At 37.4% G+C, this 20,269-nt stretch overlaps 1 protein-coding gene across 2 annotated transcripts in view; it reads left to right on the top strand.

The window, feature by feature from the left end:
* The window catches only part of NDNF (neuron derived neurotrophic factor), a 40,305-nt gene extending 20,324 nt beyond the window's left edge, over positions 1-19,981 (top strand). For both annotated transcript variants that reach the window (XM_032412754.1, XM_032412755.1), the window contains exons 2-4: positions 6,595-6,783; positions 16,081-16,205; positions 18,117-19,981. In XM_032412754.1, coding sequence (XP_032268645.1) covers positions 6,596-6,783; positions 16,081-16,205; positions 18,117-19,510 — 1,707 coding nt within the window. In that variant the 5' untranslated portion in view covers position 6,595 and the 3' untranslated portion in view covers positions 19,511-19,981. The remainder of the gene's footprint in view (positions 1-6,594; positions 6,784-16,080; positions 16,206-18,116) is intronic.
* Positions 19,982-20,269: the final 288 nt, after the last annotated feature.

The following is a 20,269-nucleotide window of genomic DNA, read 5'->3' as shown; positions in this document are numbered from 1 at the left end:
ACATGTTTTTGCAAGGGACATGCCGGCCCTCGGTGGTTGGTGGTGCCGGGACGGAGGCATTAGCTTTGAGCATACCACTCGCAGGGGGGCTGAGCTCTTGGCTGCTCTTCTGAGGAGCCTCAGGCGCTGAGCAAGGCCACGGTGTCTTTAATATGTGCATGACACCTTCCACTCGGAGAGCTTGGACAGTCCCTGAAAACCTGAAACAACTTTTTATTGACCACACTTGCAAATTCCTTACATGAGTGAGATAATATAGCTAAACAGTGGTCTATAAATATAAAGGGAAGGTTTTTAGTGGCTTGAAGCCTTTCCCTACTCTTAAAACGAGATTACCAATTAAGACTGTGGTCAAGTACAACTAATATATTTTTTAAAAGGAGTGAAAAAATAACACGATTTATTTACTTACAATCATTGCTTACACAATTTCAAATAATAAATTTTTATGTTCACTAAGTGACCCAGTGGATTAACCAAGATGGTTAATTGACTGGCCAGTCTTAGGTAATGAAAGACAAATCTTGCCAAATGACAGTAGTGAAGTTGCTGCACACACCCCCGGGGCAAGTTTTATTGCTTTTACGCATACTATGTTTTTGTGGTGAGAGAGGTCATCCTGGGTGTTTAGCTGATACATTGGCAAATTATTTGAGTTTCCTTTAATGTTTTTTTTTTCCTGCTTACCGTTAGACTATTTTACTGTTCTCAAACATTCCCACAGGTTTGTGGTAAAAGGATATGCCAGGTCAGTTTGACTATTTATTTTCACTGCACTAAAGCCTCAATAGAATAAAATGTTTAAATGAATGCTGAAAATAAAGTCTTAGAATGAGTTGCAGGTTTTCAGTTATCCATCACATGCTCTAGTCCCTACCCCTTAGGAAACAACATAAATGCTTCATATCTCTTCATTGGCGTTTCCTTCAAAACCAGTCTTGAGTTCATTCCCTGTGCTCTCTACTGTTCCCCCTGTCCCTCTGTGGGCTGGGGGAGCAGAGAGCCCTGCAGAGAAGATGGAGGAGAGGAGTGGGAGAAGCAACCTTAGCCCTCATTCCTAAAACAGCCCAAAGAAAACCACTGTCCACTCCTTGATCTGTAGCTTTTACCCACTTGCCAGAGAGGGGGCAGCAAATATAAAAATAATTTCTTATCCGTAAAAGGTTCTTCTTTTAGAACGACTGCTCATTTACCTTTACTCTAACACTGGGCTCATATAATGTTTCCAAATAGTTTAACCTTAAGTGTCTGTGTGTGTGTGTGCACCATATAAATTAATTATATTTAAAGTTATTTACTTTATAGTGCCCACACCTCTCTCTGACTTTGTAAGTAGAGAACTCACGGTTAATCTTTGGGCAATTATATTTCAAAAACAATCTCTCCTTTTAATCTAGGGCACATGGGCTTTCCAAAGAATAAAACTATCCAATAACCTAGATTACTCATAATCTAGACTAAAGGTCGAGGTATATCAAATCATTAGATCATTTTTCTTTTCTCACTTCAGTCTTGGCAGGATCTGAAAGTGTGTGCCAAATATGAATATGCCTCTGACAACATCAACAACATCAGAGTTTTAGATTAGCATCTATATTACTTGATTCATTAGAACTTTTTTTTTACTTTTTTTTCTTTTATTATGTTATTAGTCACCATACATTACATCATTAGTTTTAGATATAGTGTTCCATGATTCATTGTTTGTGCATAACACCCAGTGCTCCATGCAGAACGTGCCCTCCTCAATACCCATCACCAGGCTAACCCATCCCCCCACCCCCTCCCCTCTAGAACCCTCTTTTTAATTGAAACAAAGTCAATCTTCTCAGTAATAGGATAACACCAGCTAGTTTTTCTGGGCTGTGAATAATTATGGGACCAAGTTGATTGGTCTGCCTAGAAAAATAAAAATATTTGGAATCATCCTAGCAACTTCCTACTTCTGTTGGAACTAGATCCTTGATTATATAAAGATAGCGCGGTTTCTTGCTATACAGATAGGTTGCCGAGATTACTACCAGATGCCCATGACAAAAGAAATAATGCTGAAAGAGAAATTCTGAGAAATGTTATTTAACTTAAACTTTAAATCTAGATAAGCTCTGGATACCTAGAAGTAATAAAAATAAATGAGAGGAAAAGTTATGCCATTAGAGGGCACTTTTGTAATCTTAGAAGAAAAGTCAGTTCTTATAGACTAGCTTACCCAAGTCTTATTCTTAAGAGGAATGTATTTTTAGTTGTTTATTTAAAATGACTAATTCTTAAGCTGAGTGTCAGAGAGGGTATTTTATTGGTAGAGGAAAAAAATCTATAGAATCTTAAAACAATCCTTTAAACAATATCTAAGTGACACTTGAAACCTGAATCAGTGAATAGAAGTTGTAAAAATATATACACTCTGTCTGAATAATAGTTTTTTGATTAGCTATCTTTGATGCTTCTTTTAAATACATTTCATTTAAAATAATTCTGCCTGTAACCTGATCAAATTGATCAAATGATTAACTTTTCCTAATAACTGAGTATGCTTTTCCCCAACAGTAGATGAATGTTATTAAATAACATTTTGAAAGAGATAATCCTATAGAATATAAAGACTTGTGCTTTGGGATCATACTAATTTTTTCCAGTTTCTTTGAACAATAGCTGTCATATATCACTGTGTAAATTTAAGGTGCACACATGATAATTTGATTTATATATATTATGAAATGATTACCACAATAGGCTTAGCTAACATCCATCTTCTTATAGAGATACAAAGGAAAAAAAAGAAGAAAAGAAAAAAAAGATCATACTAATTTTAAACACTTTTCCAAAAACTGTCTGTTTTGCCCATAATATATGGCAATTAAAATGGTTAAAATTGTTTCAGAAACAAAAAGCTAACCTGATAGAATTTTAGCTGGAGAAATAATGATTTTTTTTTTTTTTTATAAAGAAAGCAAAAAATAGAGTTGAGTCTACTCCCTGTTGGTGGTAATCTAAATAAAAACTTCTGCCTGGGCCAGTAAAGTAGATAAGCCAGTAAAATAATTTAGCAAGTAAGACGGAGTGTCAAGAACTGTGAAGAGTTTGAGATTTTACTCTGCTTCTAAGCTAACAAGTCAGCCTGTCAAACACAGTATCATCGATGCTAGATGGCATGAGCCTCCTGGGTCAGAGACAAAAGCAGTACTCAGAGCAACTCAGAGCCATCCCTAGCACAATCCACAGTATTAACATTTTCTCCCACTGGCTCCCTGACCCCCAATTCCCACAGATGAAAAGAGGGCCAGATAGCACCAGCCCCAAATAGTTTTGTTTTGTTTTGTTTTTTTTATGAGAGGAACCCTGAACTTGGGGAGCCCAGATTTTCCATGGTATAGTGATCATGTCTGCTCTTGGCTCAAGAAACTTTATCTTCCAAGGCTTTTCATTGCACAGACATCCTTGAGAAGATAATCTGGAGCAAAGGCAGTGAACTCCTCTGCTCCCAAGACGTGCAAAAACAAGCACAGAGACCCATGGAGAATTATCTCTCTACACTTACTTTGTAGAATCCTATCATCTGAAGCTGTTCACTGCTATTAATTTATTTATTTATAAATGAAAAAGTAGCTGATGTGGTGAATATACAATAATCCTATTTTCCATATTTTTTAACTTACTCGTGAAAAATAGTTTGTATTTCTTACATCGTATTGTATTCACTATGTGATCTTACCTGTCCAAGCCTCAGTTTGATCATTTTTGAAATGAGAAAATAATAGTACCTACATCATAGAGTTGTTGCTAGCATTACATGAGATAATATATATATATATATATATATATATATATATATATATATAAAGCATTTAGAAGAGTGCAGCATGTACAAAACAAAACTTACTAATATTGTTGTTTTTAACTCAAAATTCATTTCTTATCACTCGCTGATTTAATAAAGAGAAAATTCTTCCCATGGATGGCTAAGGAAGATGGGAAGATTCCCACCAATCATAACTAGCTACCTCCCTAACTCTGGAGCTGACCTAAATATCCCAAATATCCTGGGACATTGGGCAGCCTGTCCTGCTCGGTCATACTGTGGTACTGTGCAACTGACAACTTTCTGGGCAAACATAGCGCCTAATGAGATAAAGCTGCCTGAGAGTGGTTCTAGGGCAAACACACCTGAGTATCTCATACTCAAGTGCTGCCATCACATGTTTGCTCTAAGTTCCTAATAAGTATGGAAAGCCAAATTCTAACCATTTCTAAAGAGACCAATTCTATTGTCTGGCTTCTTCTGCTCTCAGGAGGCAAAGTTTCAGGGATGCCACTACAAAGTAAACTGGATATTTTCCATTATGCTGAAATAATAATTATTTCTTAACAGGGGCAGCCAAGCAAATTCTAGCATATCAAATTGTTCACTTCTGTTAGCTACAGGAGGAGGGCATCAGAGGGGAGGGATTAAGGTTTGTGAGTAGAGGTCCCATTCCATTTGGTCAACCATGTCCATGTTTGTTTCAAATGGGTTCATTGAGTTTTGATTTTGATCCATCCAGCCATCTTTTATAGTTATAAGCTTCATCTGCTATTAGTAACTAATATGAGCTCCTGCTTTCCATCCCCAACTTCCCTTCGATTCCATCCTGACAATTATATGGACATCTGAGGTTCAGATTACTTAATGAAACTTAAGAAGGCCTGGTCTTATTCCTAAATTGCTAGCTAGTTGGGAGGAAGAGTTGAGGATTCAGTCTCAGAATCATCATTTGTTTTCAAAGTTTAGAGATCATCACCTTAACCCTTCAGAAAATTGAGGTCCATCTGGAGTGGTTAACTGTGGTGCCAGATTACACATCCGGTTAGTGCTGCAACTAAAAAGTCAGATTTCTTAGCTCTCAGTCAAGTTTTCAGTCAATTACAATACAATTGGGAAATAAGGATGAGAAATAAGAGCCCCTTGTAAGAACTTATGATGGCTTTCTTGAGAGATATTACAGAGGACAAACGTTTGGGCTCTGCAGTCAGATCCACCTGGATTTATATCCTTTCTCCGCTTACGGAAGTGGAGATTTACTCTTACATGAGAAGAGTAACTACTTCACAAGGTTATTGTGAGGACTAAAGGCAATAATGCAGCTAGTGAATTTAACACCTTGTTTTGCACATAGTAACTCTCAATTACTATAGATATCTTATATGGAAAACTGCAAAACACATGACAAAAAAAAAACTGCTTTTGAAAAAAGAAGTTAAATTTACTTTTTGGGTAAGCTCACTGTGAGAAAATTACTTCTCACATTCTCATAAAAAAAAAAGAAAAGCTTATTTCCTTCAGAAAATATTTTTAGTTGTATGAATCTATTTTTTATAGCACTCCAAGGAAGATAAAATTAAAGTTAAATGATGGTTTAAGTAGAGGTGATCTCATAGCTGTAGTAATGACACTTTAGAAATAAAACTGGCTTTCACTTCATTTCAAATTATTGCAAATATTTTCATTCTACTTTCTCACTATTTAAAGCACTTAAGTGTAAACACACTATGTTTCCCTAGTGCTTGAAATCCCTGATGTAAGTTGTCTAAAAGATAAGGGAAAACAACTTCTTACAGAGTTCTTTTTGTGAGGAAGAAAGGCACCAAGTCTTCAGAGGAAGGAAAGCCTTTTGCCAGTACTTGACATCAAAAGAACTTGCCTACATGAGGCTTCCTGTTAGGGACACTGAGACATGTAGAAGATGGTGTCCTTGACAATATCCCCACAACAGCGTGCAGTAGAGAGTGATCCATAATTACCTATACGATCTTTGATGAAAGTCAGTTTGAATGCCAAAATGTAACTCAATGAAAATACTCTGCTGGAGTAGTAAATATATAACTCTGCTGGAGGTTAAGACAAATGACCTAACTATACAACTTTCCAATGGTCTCACTTGATCTGAGAGAGGGAATCCAAGCCCACTTCTAATATGGCAAAGGTTTACATTTAAATGTTGTGTTGAAGAGTCTAGTAATGAATAATAATTAGAGATCAGCAAATAATTTATCTTGTGATTTTGGACAAATTGCTTAGCCTATAACAAAATTAACTTTATCATCTCTAAAAACCTCTGGTTTATGAAAATCTGATCTTGGAAACAAGAATAATACTATACATGTATAATCCTTAGTCAAATTTCAAGGAAGAATAAAAATAATTGTGCAATGGTAATGGACTCTCAGTGAGTCTGTGTGTCTCTTTATGGTATGGTTCAACCGTTGAGACATTTGTATACCCATTTGTACAAGAACCATATTGGCTTCTACCATATTGAAGTGGGGATTTTCTCTCTGAATATCCAGAGAAGTTAATGCACCAAGAGTCCTTTCATTTCAAAATCTTTTTCATATCTGAAATTCTAGTGAATTTGTTATCAATTCCATGAAATACTTTGGGGAAAAAACAAAACAAAACAGGAAAGTTGTCTTAAAGATCATGTATGTATCCAAAATACATACTACAACTCTAACTTCCTGTCAAAACTAAAATATTCTTAACCCTTTAGAAAGTTTGCAACTTGCCCAAGCATCTACCTGCAGAACTAATGTAAGCAATCGTTTCTGTTGCCCCAGGATGGTGCCTCTCCACTGGTGTCTGCTGTGGCTGCTATTACCACTCAGCTCAAGGACTCAGAAGTTACCCACTCGAGATGAGGAACTTTTTCAGATGCAGATCCGGGACAAAGCATTTTTTCATGATTCATCAGTAATTCCAGATGGAGCTGAAATTAGCAGTTATCTCTTTAGAGACACACCCAAAAGGTATTCTCTCTACAGTACCTTCTTTATCAATAAGTTCATTAAAAGCAAAGTAACCATTAAACTTAGATTAGATAATTTACAATCAACCTCTGAATAATATTGCCTATTTTCTCTAAGAAAAGAAAATGACAACACAACTTTTAATCATTAAGTAGAGGCTATTTGATCCTTGCTGATTGTGATCTCTTTTGGGATGGAGAGAGCAGTTTTTGCAATTCTTACATTTTAGAATGATTATTTTCTTATCTTTGGGATAGCAGGAAATTTCTAAGAAGGGTTCTGTAGGATTAAGGTGAAATTAATCAAGAACAGGGTTCAAAACAGGGGCATAAGAAGACCCTGAGCTCACCTCCTCCTATTCACACAACAAAACTACAGCTACATATAGAACAATTCTCTCTGAAGAAGATCTGACAACTAGCTGAACAGTTCCTCCACACAAAGGATAAAAAGCCCACACAGAGAGATGGACAGGAGAGGCAGGCATGATCTTGTGAAAAACTCTACTGCTAGTGTGGCAATTCACAAACAGAAAGACTCTGACAAATACAGAGCACATCCCTGAGGAACAAGGGGTTTGAGCCCCACATCAGACACCCCAGCCCTTGGGACCTGCACCAGAAAGACAAAACCCAAAACATCTGGCTTATATCTAGGAGACCCAAAAGGCTATGAGAAACTAAGCCTCCACTCTTTTTTTTTTTTTTAAGGTTTATTTATTTATTTATTTTAGAGAGCAGGGGGAGGGGCAGAGGGAAAGCATCTTAAGCAGACTCCCCACTGAGCGTGGAGCCCAACGTGGGGCTCAGTCTCACAACCCTGAGATCATGACCTGAGCCAAAACCATGAGTAGGACACTCAACAAACTGAGCCACCCAGGCACTCCCTAAGAGTCCACTCTTAAAGGGCATATGCACAGATTTACTCACCCCAGGACCCAGTGCAAACATAATAAGTGGAAAAATGCCTAGACTACATACAAAGGAGATTCACTGGCTAATCTAAAAGTGTCTGCTGGAAGGGCAGAGGTCTCTTGGAACTCTTTTGAGGCATAGAGGTGTTGGCAAGTATCATTTTTGCCTTCTCCCTCTACCTTGTTAGCACCGCTAACTGGTAAATCTGTTTACCACACTGTTAAACCTGACAGGTGGGCTTGCCCCAGCCTGGCACTCTACCACAACCCAACCAAAGCCAGCATATGTGCACGGGCCACACAGGGGATGCCCCTTGAATTCCTGGCTCTGGTGGCCAGGATGGTTACATTTCTGAGCCCCGTGGGATTAAAATAATCAGGGAGACAGTTCTTGGCAGGCTACCACCACCAGGATACTGCAGAGACTAAGACTGAGACACCCCAGTCGTCCTGTGATCAATCCTTCAAGACAGGGAGATATAGTTCTTTCACCTAATGCATAGAAACCAACACAGAGACTTGAACAAAATGAAAAACAAACAAACAAACAAAAAATAGAGGAATATGTTCCAAATGAAGAATAAGATGAAACCCCAGGGAGGAAAAAAAAGAAAAAGAAAAAGAAAGAAAGAAAAAAATACCTTAATGAAACAGAGATAAGTAATTTACCTGATAAAGAGTTCAAAGTAGTGGTCATAAGGATGCTCAGCAATCTTGGGAGATGAATAGCTGAACACAGAGGGAATTTTAACAAAGAGATAGAGAATATAAGAAAGTAGTACCAGACAGAAGTCATAGATCTTAAAAATACAGTAACTGAACTGAAATATACACTATGGGGGTTCAACAACAGACTAGATAAAGCACAAGAAAGGATAGTAACCCGGAAGACAGGGCAGTGCAACTCACCCAAACAGAGCAGAAAAAAGAAAAAGTAATCTGAAAAAAATGAAGATTGTTTAAGAAACCTATAGGACAACATTAGGTGGAACAACATTTGCATATTACAGGTCCCAGAAAGAGAAAAGAGTGAAAGGAACAGAAAACTTATTTGGAAAATATAATGGTTGAAAACTACCCTAACACATAATAAAACATATATCCATGTCCAGGAAACCTAGAGTTCAAAATAAGATGAACCTAAAGAGATCCACACTAAGATATATCACATTAAAATGTCAAAATTCAAAGATAAAGAGAAAATCTTAAAACCAAGAGGAAAACTTGTTACAAATAAGGGAACCTCCACAAGATGATCAGCAGATTTTTCAGCAGGAACTTTGCAGGCCAGAAGAGAGTGACATGATATATTCAAAGTGCTTCAAGCAAAAAACTTCCAACCACGACTACTCACCCAGCAAGATTTTCAGAATTGAAGAGAGATAAAGAGTTTTCCAGATAAGCAAAAACTAAAGGAGTTCACCACCACTAAACCAGCCTTACCAGAAATGTTAAAGAGATGTCTTTAAGATGAAAAGAAAGGGCACTGACTAGTACCAAGAAACCATATGAAAGTAAAAATTTCCCTGGTAAAGGTAAATATATATTAAAGGTAGTGAACTAATCACTTCTAAGGCTAGCATGAAGATTAAAAGACAAAAGTAGTAAAAAATATAACTAAAACTACAACAATTAGTTAGGGTATATACACAAAATGATGTAAAATGTGACATCAAAAGCATAAAATGTGGGACTGGGAAGTAAAAATGTAGAGTTTCAGAATGTGTTCATACTTGTTACCAACTTAAAATAGACTGGTATATATACATAGGCTTATATTTGTAAGTCTCATGGTGACCACAAAGCAAAAACCTATGGCATATACAAAAAAGATAATGAAAATGGAATCTTTTTTTTTTTTTTTTTAAAGATTTTATTTATTTATTTGAGAGAGAGAATGAGAGAGCGAGAGAGAGCACATGAGAGGGGGGAGGGTCAGAGGGAGAAGCAGACTCCCTGCTAAGCAGGGAGCCCGATGCGGGACTCGATCTGGAGACTCCAGGATCATGACCTGAGCCGAAGGCAGTCGCTTAACCAACTGAGCCACCCAGGCGCCCATGAAAATGGAATCTAAACATAACACTAAAGAAAGCCATCAAACCACAAGGGAAGAAAGCAAGAGAAAGAGAAAGAACAGAAGGGAACTACAAAAAAGCCAGAAAACAATGAACAACAACAACAACAAAAAAAAATGGCAGTATACACTTACCTATAATTACTTTAAACATAAATGGACTAAATTCTCCGATCAAAAGACATGGTGTGGCTGAATGGATTTAATTCTATATGGTCCCTACAAGAGACTCAGTTTAGATGTAAGGACACACAGAGACTGAAAGTAAAGGGATGGGAAAAGATGTTCCATGCAAATAGAAGCCAAAAAACAGTTGGGGAAGTTATGCTTGTATCAGAAAAAATAGACTTTAAAACAAAAGACTATAATAAAAGACAAAGATGGGCATTACATAATGATACAGGGGTCAATCCAGCGAGAAGATGAAACATTTGTAAATATATTTTTTTAATTTTTTAAACATTTGTAAATATTTATATACCCAATAGAGATAGGAGCACCTAAACATATAAACAAATATTAACAGACCTAAAGGGAGAAGTTGAGAGCAATACAATTATAGTAGGGGGACTTAGTACCCCATATTCATCAATGGATGGCTCATCCAGACAGAATATCAATATCAATATGGAAACACTGGCCTTAAATGACACATTAGACCATTTACTAGATATATACAGAAGATTCCATCCATAAGCATCAGAATATACATTCCTCTCAAGTGCACACAGAACATTCTCCAGGATAGATCGTATGTTAGGCCACAAAAAAAAGTCTCAATAAATTTAAGAAGATTGAAATTACATCTAACATCTTTTTAGACCATAATTGTATGAAACCAGAAATCAATCATAAACAGAAAACTGGAAAAATCACAAATATGTGGAGATTTAAAAACATGCTACTGAACAACCAGTAGGTCAATGAAAAAATAAAAAAATACCTTGAGACAAATGAAAGTGGAAAAGTCACACACCAAAATTTATGGGACGCAGGAAAAGCAGGTCTAAGAGGGAAGTTCTTAGTGATACAGGACTACCTCAAGAAATAAAAAAATCTCAAATAAATAATTTTATACCTAAAGGAACTAGAAAAATGTAATAAATGAATCCCAAAGTTAAAAGAAGGAAGAAAATAATAAACATGAGTGGAAATAAATAAAATAGAGACTAAAGAGACAATAGAGAAGATTCCCATGAAACTAAGAGCTTGTTCTTTGAAAAGATAAACAAAATTGATAAACTTTTAGCTCCACTCACTAATAAAAAAAGAGAGGACTCAAATAAAATCAGAAATGAAAGAAAGTAAGTTACAGTTGATACCAAAAAGATACAAAGGACCTACTATGAGACTAATATGAAGAATTATATCCCAATACATTGGACAAACTAGGAAAAACATGGACAAATCCCCAGAAACATATAATCTTTAAGACTGAATCATGAGGAGTAGAAAATCAGAATAGACCAATTATTAGCAAGAAGATTGCTAGTCCCAACAAACAAAAGTCCAAGACGAGATGGCTTCACTGATGAATTCTACTAAACATTCAAAGAAGATCTAATACCTATCCTCCTCTAAATATTTCAAAAATTTGCAGAGGATGGAACACTTCCAAACTCATTTTATGAGGCCAACACTACCCTGATACTGAAACCAGATATAAGGACATCACACACACAAAAAAAAAAAGAAAGAAAGAAAAAGAAAGAAAGAAAATTACAGACCAATATCCCTAATGAACATAGATGCAAAACCCCTCAACAAAATATTAGCAGACCAAATTCAAATAATACATTAAAAAGATCATATACCACCATTAAGTGAGATTTATTCAAGGGATGCAAGGATGATTCAAGATCCACAAATCAGTAAGTGTGATACCACATTAACCAAATGAAGGATAAAAATCATATAATCACCTCAACAGATGCAGGAAAAGCATTTGGTAAATTCAACATCCATTTATGATAAAAATTTTCCACAAAGCAGGTATAGAGGGAATGTACCTCCACTTGGTAAAGGCCATATATGACAAGCCTACAGCTAATATCACACTCAATGGTGAAAAGAAGAAAGCTTACCCTCTAAGATCAAGGACAAGACAAGGATGCCCACACTTGCTACTGATATGTAACATGGTATTGGGAGTCCTAGCCTAAGCAATTAGGAAGAAAATGATATAAAAGGTGTTCAGATTGGAAAGGAAGAAGTAAAACTGTCACTGTTTGCAGGCAACATGATTTTATATATAGAAAACCCCTAAGATTCTACCAAAAAATGTTGTAACTAATAAACAAATTTATTAAAGTTGCAGGATACAAAAATCAATATACAAAAATCTGTTGTTTTTTTTAATACACTGATAACAAACTACCAGAAAGAGAAATTAATAAAAACAATCCTGTTTACAATTGCATCAAAAATAATAGAATACCTAGGAATAAATTTAACCAAGGACGAAAAAGACCTGTATACTGAAAACTGACACTGATGAAAGAAATTAAAGAAGACACAAATAAATGGAAAGATATTCTGTGTTCATGAATTGGAAGAATAAATATTGTCAAAATGTCCATACTACCCAAAGCAATCTATAGATTCAGTGAAATCCCTATCAAAACTCCAATGGCATTTTTCACAGAACTAGAACAAATAATTCTAAAATCTGTATGGAACCACAAAGACCCTGAAAACCAAAGCAATCTTGAGAAAGAAGGACAAAACTGGAGGTGTTATTTTTCCTGATTTCGAACTATACTACAAAGGTATAGTAATCAAAACAGTATGGTATTGGCATAAAAACAGATAATAGATCCATGGAGCAGAATAGACAGCCCAGAAATAAACCATGAATACCTGGTCAATTAATTCATCACAAAGGAGCCAAGAATATACAATGGGAAAAGGACAGTTTGTTTAAAAAAATGTTGTTGGGAAAACTGGATAGCCACGTGCCCAAGAATGAAACTGGACCACTAATCTAAACATAGGCAGTAAGCTCTTTAACATTGGTCTTAGCAATGTTTTGGGTTCTTTTTTTTCTCTGTTTGTTTGGGTTTGTTGGTTGGTTGGTTGGTTGGTTGGTTTTGGATCTGGCTCCAAAGGCAAGGACAACAGAAGCAAAAATAAACAAGGACAATGAAAGCAAAAATAAGCAAATAAACACATCAAACTAAAAAGCTTCTGCATAGTGAAGGAAATCGTTAACAAAATAAAAAGACAACCTACTGAATGGGAGAAGATATTTGCAAATCACATATGTAATAAGGGGTTAAAATCCAAAATATATAAAGAATGCATACAACTTAAAAATAAAAACACAACTAACCTGATTTAAAAATGGGCAGAGGATATGAATAGACCTTTTTCCAAAAAAGACATCCAGATGGCCAATAGGTACATGAAAAAATGCTCAACATCACTCATCATCAGGGAAATGCAATCAAAACCATAATGAGATGCCACCTCACACCTGTCGGAATAACTATTATCAAAAAGACAAGAGGTAATAAATATTGGCAAGAATGTGGAGAAACAGGAACCCTCGGGCACTGTTGGTGGAAATATAAATTGGTACAGCCATTATGGAAAACAGTAATAGGTCCCTCAAAAATCTATATATAGAACTATCATATGATCCAGCAATTCCACCTCTGGGTATCTATCCAAAGAAAATGAGGGGATGTAATGTACAGCATGGTGACTACAGTCAATATTATATTGCGTATTATGTAATTTTATATGGTTACAAGGGGGAAGTAGACTCACTGTGATGATCATTTCACAGTGTGTACATAAATCATTATTTTGTACATTTGAAATTAATATATTTCAACTGTATCTCAATAAAACAGGGCTTAAATAGCTAAAAAAAATGAAATTAAATGAATACATATGATTCCTCAAGGGTTTACATTGTATTATAAGGATAATATTTCTGGGGTGCCTGTGTGGCTCAGTTGGTTAAGCATCCGACTCTTGATATCAGCTCAGGACTTGATCTCAGGGTCGTGAGCTCGAGCCCTGTACTGGACTCCATGCTGGGTGTGGAGCCTACTTAAATTAAAAAAAAAAAAAAAAAAAAGATAATATTTCTTTGAACGATATGATTAGGTTCTGAGAATATTAAACCAAACTGTAGTAAAAACTATCACAGTTCCTTTATCTTTACTCCATCAACAAATTAGGCTCACATAATGGTTCTAAATATTTTGACCTTGAAAAATGATATATATTTGTTTATCCTTTCTTGGCTTTTTCCCCCCACAAATAATGATCAGGGGCTTTGATATCTACATTGGGATGAAATGTTACCTCACACTGAGTTGAGAGTTACAACAACAATAGAAACATCATTTCTAGGAGTGAAAGACGCAGTGGGAGGCACTCACAGACATTGTTGATATTACAACTAACGATGAAATTTCAGATAAAACGTAGCAGCAGCGGATAGCTTTTTTCATTAATTATTCTTATGTTTACACATAAATTCCAAAGGCTAAATGGTTCATGGAGTGTTTATCCCTCAGCTTTGGCATTATAATTTGGGGCCATGTTTTCTTAGTTATTCATTACATTTCTGTCTGCCTCACCAGCCAGTAAATATCTGGAGCACATAGATCATGCCCTATTATCTGTGACTGCTGTTCTCTTCCACAAATGCTCTGTGTATGGTAGCCAACAAATGTTTGTCAAATTGTTAAAGTTTATTCAGATTATCTTTTATCCCTAATCGTAAATGCTTCCATATGAAAATGTTGAGTTAGAGGGACTCCCTGCTGTTTTATATGGATAATGAATACCTTGTGGAATGCAAGAATTGTTTTGTCATTGGTTGCCTATTGCTTGTATTTAAGTTAGTAAGACACAGTTACTTTAGGAAATAAGCTACTTCCTTGTTCGAAATGAGAACAGAAGGTAGTAGATGAACTGACACATTGATTTTGGCTTCAGCAGTTAGCTCTGCTACCCACATAAAAATCTAACCCTAGAAGTTTTGAACACTTTTTTACTTCCATGATACCAAACAAAATATTTTGTTGTACGTATTTCTTTGTAATATAGATGGGTTCAGTTGTGTGTGTATTGTTAATATATCCCATGCGCCCTGGCCAAAGGAGCAAAATTCTACTGTCCAGAAAGTAGACTGAATTGAAAATTAAGCCATCTGACACTTGTCTTGAAAGATGCCTATGATACATAAACTTCCTACCCAGTAAATAGTATAGTTATTTTGTCTAGATGACATCTAACTTTATTATTTTATGAACAAGTTGCTTCTACTTTTATAGAGTCTTTGTCTTCCCACTGCCTGACCCCTACCCTCCTTCTTTTAATTCTTATTTGAATGGTGAGGGGGGAAAGTGCTGATAGTGCCATTCAGATTCTGTATCTTTAGATAGAAACAGACTTGAGGTGTAAGTCTCCTGGAGCTGGAACAATAGGGTTGGTGTTAGGATTCTTGGGTTCTATTCATTAATTTAGTAATTGATCATTCAAAAATATTTATCAAATACCTACTACATGCAGAAATCAGTGCTTAGTGCTGGAATACAATGACATGGCACAGGAACTCTAAGTGGGCCTTTGTAGAGAAAATGACAATCAAATAATACAAATATATAGTCACAAATTTTAATTAAGTGCCCCAGGTGAAAAGTACAGGACGCTCTGAGAGTATACGAGAACCAGGCCCAGAATTAGGAGTCAGAAAATGAAGCCCTGAATTCAGAAGTGACCCTTAAATATGAGTAAGGGCAAAGGGGAGCATTTCAGGCATATGAAACAACATCCCAGAGGTGCCAATATGGGGTAGATTCTGGGAAACTAGGGGAGCCCCATGTGATTCAACCACAGAAGAGGAGAGGCCAGTGAGGTAGGCAGGGGCCCCATCACTGAGGAAGTTTTAGACTCTGCAAACAATTAAGGACTTTTCCCCAAAAAGCTGAAGTCTAAAATACTCATCAATTCACCCAACAAATATTTATTAGGAATTATTTTAGTCTCTAAGTCTTCATCAATGAACTGAATGCCCTGTCCTCTTATAGCTTGCATTCTAGTTAGAGGAGATGGAAAAATAAAAAGGTAAACAAAGAAATAGATAATATGTCAGGTAGTGATAAGTGCTGTGAAGACAGATGAAGAAGTGTGAAGGAGAGTTTCATGGGTAGGAAGGTGATATTTCCCATAAAGGGTCAGAGTAGGTCTGTTAAATGAATAAAAACAAAACCAGTGATTTTTCTAGTGACTCTTGATTATAAGTCCTAGCACGAATGACCTCAGTCTGAATTGGTCCACTTCCCCACAGGTATTTCTTCGTGGTTGAAGAAGACAATACTCCATTATCAGTCACAGTAACTCCCTGTGATGCACCTTTAGAGTGGAAGCTTAGTCTCCAAGAGCTGCCAGAGGAGGCAAGCGGGGAAGGCTCCGGTAAGCAGCATGCTAAGTCTGGCCCCAGACTGCTCAATGGATAGCTAAAAGACCTATGACATAGACTGCCTTTGGTCTGTAAGAAAAACGAGCGTGGATGCATAGGTGAAGACGCTGGAGACTTCACAATGGGGATGAGAGAAATGGGGGATGGCACCGAATGACGGTGATCTTGGTAAAATAAACAGTTAAGGGAGACAGACACGGAGCCTGAAGGAGTGAGGAAAATGGAAAGGTTTGGACTAGCCTCTCCAGCTGTGGTTTGCAATCCCACCCAAACACTGGAATTAACACTGGGGGCTTTATAAACTACCGATGCCTGGATCCCACCCTTAGAGGTTCTTATTCAGTTGTCCTGGAGTGTGATCTGGACACTGGGACTCTTAAAATCTCCCCCTAGGTGATTCCGGTATGCAGCCAAGATCTCTGGGGAGTAAAGGGTGGCACCAGAAAGGGGAGTAAAAAGGCATTGAGCACTGTTGAAATGCCAGGATGACAAGAAAGTCAGTAAGAGGGCTATGTTAGGCATTTAAAGAAGATGCAGATGGTGCAAAGCAAATACCAAGATACAGGGAAATGAGAAGAGTCCATATGAGGCCCTGGGGTGACCTGCTCCCTTTAAGGGGTGAAGGCATCCTAGCTTAAAGGTGAAGGCTTGGTGACTGGTGCCACGCAAAGGATGCTAGCAAGATGCGCTACTTGTAGGGATAAGATGACAGAGAGTTGTAACTAGGAAAAGATGGGAAGTATGTCATCAGGGGAGACAGAGAATAAATAACTGCATGAGATTGTTCATCTCATGGTTTGGGAATATGAAATTCTACATCCCTCACTCAACTTGCAGCAATAAGCTGAACAAGGTACATTCCCACACTGGCTACTCAATCTTTCACTAAGTCCTGTAAACGTATCTGGCATCTATATGATATCTGATATTAACAATAAAAAGACAGAAAAAAATAGTTTGGTTTCAATACTTTCCTTCTATTATTCCTAGGCATGTGTTCTCTACACTGAAAATTAGTTACTCTTACTGGTGCTTTATATTCTATATTTTAACGAGAGACTGTCCTGTCCTAGTAACAAGAGTAAAAGTAGTGAAATGACTGGTCATCAAAATGCAATCAGATTGAATCATTTTGATAAGCAGACTGACGGTAGGGATTAATCTCTAAAAGGTTTACAGTCTTTGACCTGAAACTTCCAATAATTGGAGTCTATCCTGAAGCCTAAATTTAAATATATATATATATATATATATATAGGCATTATCTTAAATTGTCAAAAATTGACCAACAGTATTATTTATATATTTATGAAAATATTGTTTTTAAAAAAATTTTTATTATATAATAATAATATTAAGTGAGAAAGACAGGATTCAAGACGGAGGTTTGTCTGGGAACATATATGTATGAGAATAAATGTTGCTAAGTTATAGAGAAAGATGAAAAAGAATAGCAGTTGCATAAAAATATGTAAAGGACTGAATGGAAATGAATCAAAATATTAATGGATGATTTTTTATCTTGTTCTCTTTCTCTATTTCCCAGTTATCTACTGGGAACATTATAATTTTTTAAATTTTTATTTATTTATTTATTTATTTATTTATTTATTTTAGAGAGAGAGCACAAGTGGGGAGAGGGGCAGAGGGAGAGGAAGAGAGAATCCCAAGCAGACTCTGCGCTGAGCATGGAGCCTGACTTGGGGCTCAGTCCCACAACCCAGAGATCATGACCTGAGCGGAACTCAAGAGTTGGATGCTTAACTGACCAAGCCACCCAGGCACCCCACATTATTATTTTTATAACAGAGAATAAAGAAGATAGTTTCGAAAATAGAATTTAAGGTCGGCAAGCCACAGTACATACCCTGACATGTAGCTTGTGTTTTTCTCGTGTCTTCTAGGTGACCCAGAGCCTCTGGAGCAGCAGAGGCAGCAGATCATTAATGAGGAAGGCACAGAATTATTCTCCTACAAAGGCAACGATGTGGAGTATTTTATATCTTCTAGTTCTCCATCTGGTTTATATCAGTTGGAGCTTCTTTCAACAGAGAAAGACACGCATTTCAAAGTCTATGCCACCACAACTCCAGAGTCTGATCAGCCCTACCCCGAATTACCTTATGACCCAAGGGTAGATGTTACCTCCCTGGGACGCACCACGGTCACTCTGGCCTGGAAACCGAGCCCCACGGCCTCCTTGCTGAAACAACCCATTCAGTACTGTGTGGTCATCAACAAAGAGCACAATTTCAAAAGCCTCTGTGCAGTAGAAGCCAAACTGAGCGCAGATGATGCTTTCATGATGGCTCCAAAACCCGGTCTGGACTTCAGCCCCTTTGACTTTGCCCATTTTGGGTTTCCTTCAGAGAATTCGGGTAAAGAACGCAGCTTCCTAGCAAAGCCTTCTCCAAAACTGGGGCGGCACGTCTACTCGAGGCCCAAGGTCGACATTCAGAAAATCTGCATCGGAAACAAGAACATCTTCACCGTCTCAGATCTGAAACCCGACACCCAGTACTACTTCGATGTCTTCGTGGCCAACAGCAACAGCAACATGAGTACGGCGTACGTGGGCACCTTTGCCAGGACCAAGGAGGAAGCGAAACAGAAGACGGTCGAGCTAAAGGACGGGAAAGTTACGGATGTGTTCGTCAAACGGAAGGGAGCGAAGTTTTTACGGTTTGCGCCAGTCTCTTCTCACCAAAAAGTCACTTTCTTTATTCACTCCTGCCTGGATGCTGTTCAAATCCAAGTGAGGAGGGACGGGAAACTTCTTCTGTCTCAGAATGTGGAAGGCGTTCGGCAGTTTCAGCTTCGAGGAAAGCCCAAAGCGAAGTATCTCATCCGCCTGAAAGGACACAAGAAAGGAGCATCGATGCTGAAAATACTGGCTACCACAAGGCCCAGCAAGCAGCCCTTTCCCTCTCTTCCTGAAGACACAAGAATCAAAGGCTTCGACAAGCTCCGCACCTGCTCTTCGGCCACTGTGGCGTGGCTGGGCACTCAGGACAGGAACAAGTTCTGCATCTACAAAAAGGAAGTGGACGACAGCTACAATGACGACCAGAAGAGAAGAGAGCAAAACCAATGCCTAGGACCAGATACAAGGAAGAAATCGGAAAAAGTCCTCTGTAAATATTTCCACAGTCAGAACCTACAGAAAGCAGTGACCACGGAAACAATTAAAGGGCTTCTGCCGGGAAAGTCTTACCTGCTGGATGTGTATGTCATAGGACATGGGGGGCACTCGGTGAAGTACCAGAGCAAAGTTGTGAAAACCAGGAAGTTCTGTTAGTTACCTCGTCTGGAGAGATGCTATTCCATAGACCTGCAGGAGAGACATGGAATCACTTTAAGGATAGACTGACTAATCCCACGGCTGAGAGAAGTGGTGACCGGTCGTCAGATCGTGGAGGGAAGGATATCAACTTGTGTACGTTGGGGTTTATATGAGTAACTGCGGAGAAGACTCGGTGTCTAGTGAGCCTCAGTGGTACCCAGTGTGCGTCTGCTGCCCGCTGCTGTCACAGTGACAGGGCATCTGGAAGGAACCGCCATCCCTTGTTTTGACCACTGCATGAACTGCTTCTAAATTATTTTATTACATGAAAGTTTAAAATATGCCATTCATTGCACACATCCACAAATGCAAATCATTCCTCTCTATAGATGCTAGGATATATATAAATTATTTTATAAAGTCTTGTTTTAAATGTCAGTGTTTCTATGATTGTAAACTATTAAATCCTTTTCCTGTTAAAGTACAGATCTAATCTAAGTATATAATTAAGTGGACAGCCCTCTAGCCAGTTATATTGCTATTGTAAATTCTTATCTGTTGAGTAAAATGTTTAAATACTGTATGTATCTCATGTACAAAGTTGACATACATTATATCCATGTACATAAAATTAAAGATATTAGATTATATACTGTTCATTTTCCCAAGCAGCTACCACGGTGTATTCAATTTCTATTCTGTTCATAAAACCGCGCCCTTATAGAATTTGGCACCGGAATCGACCCTTTTTGTAATAGTTAAAAGAGCGTGCTG

This window comes from Phoca vitulina, unplaced genomic scaffold, assembly GCF_004348235.1.
Source record: "Phoca vitulina isolate PV1807 unplaced genomic scaffold, GSC_HSeal_1.0 scaffold14, whole genome shotgun sequence".
Lineage (NCBI taxonomy): Eukaryota > Metazoa > Chordata > Mammalia > Carnivora > Phocidae > Phoca > Phoca vitulina.
Note: the sequence above shows the minus strand (reverse complement) of the source record. Positions and strands in the feature narration are given on the sequence as shown.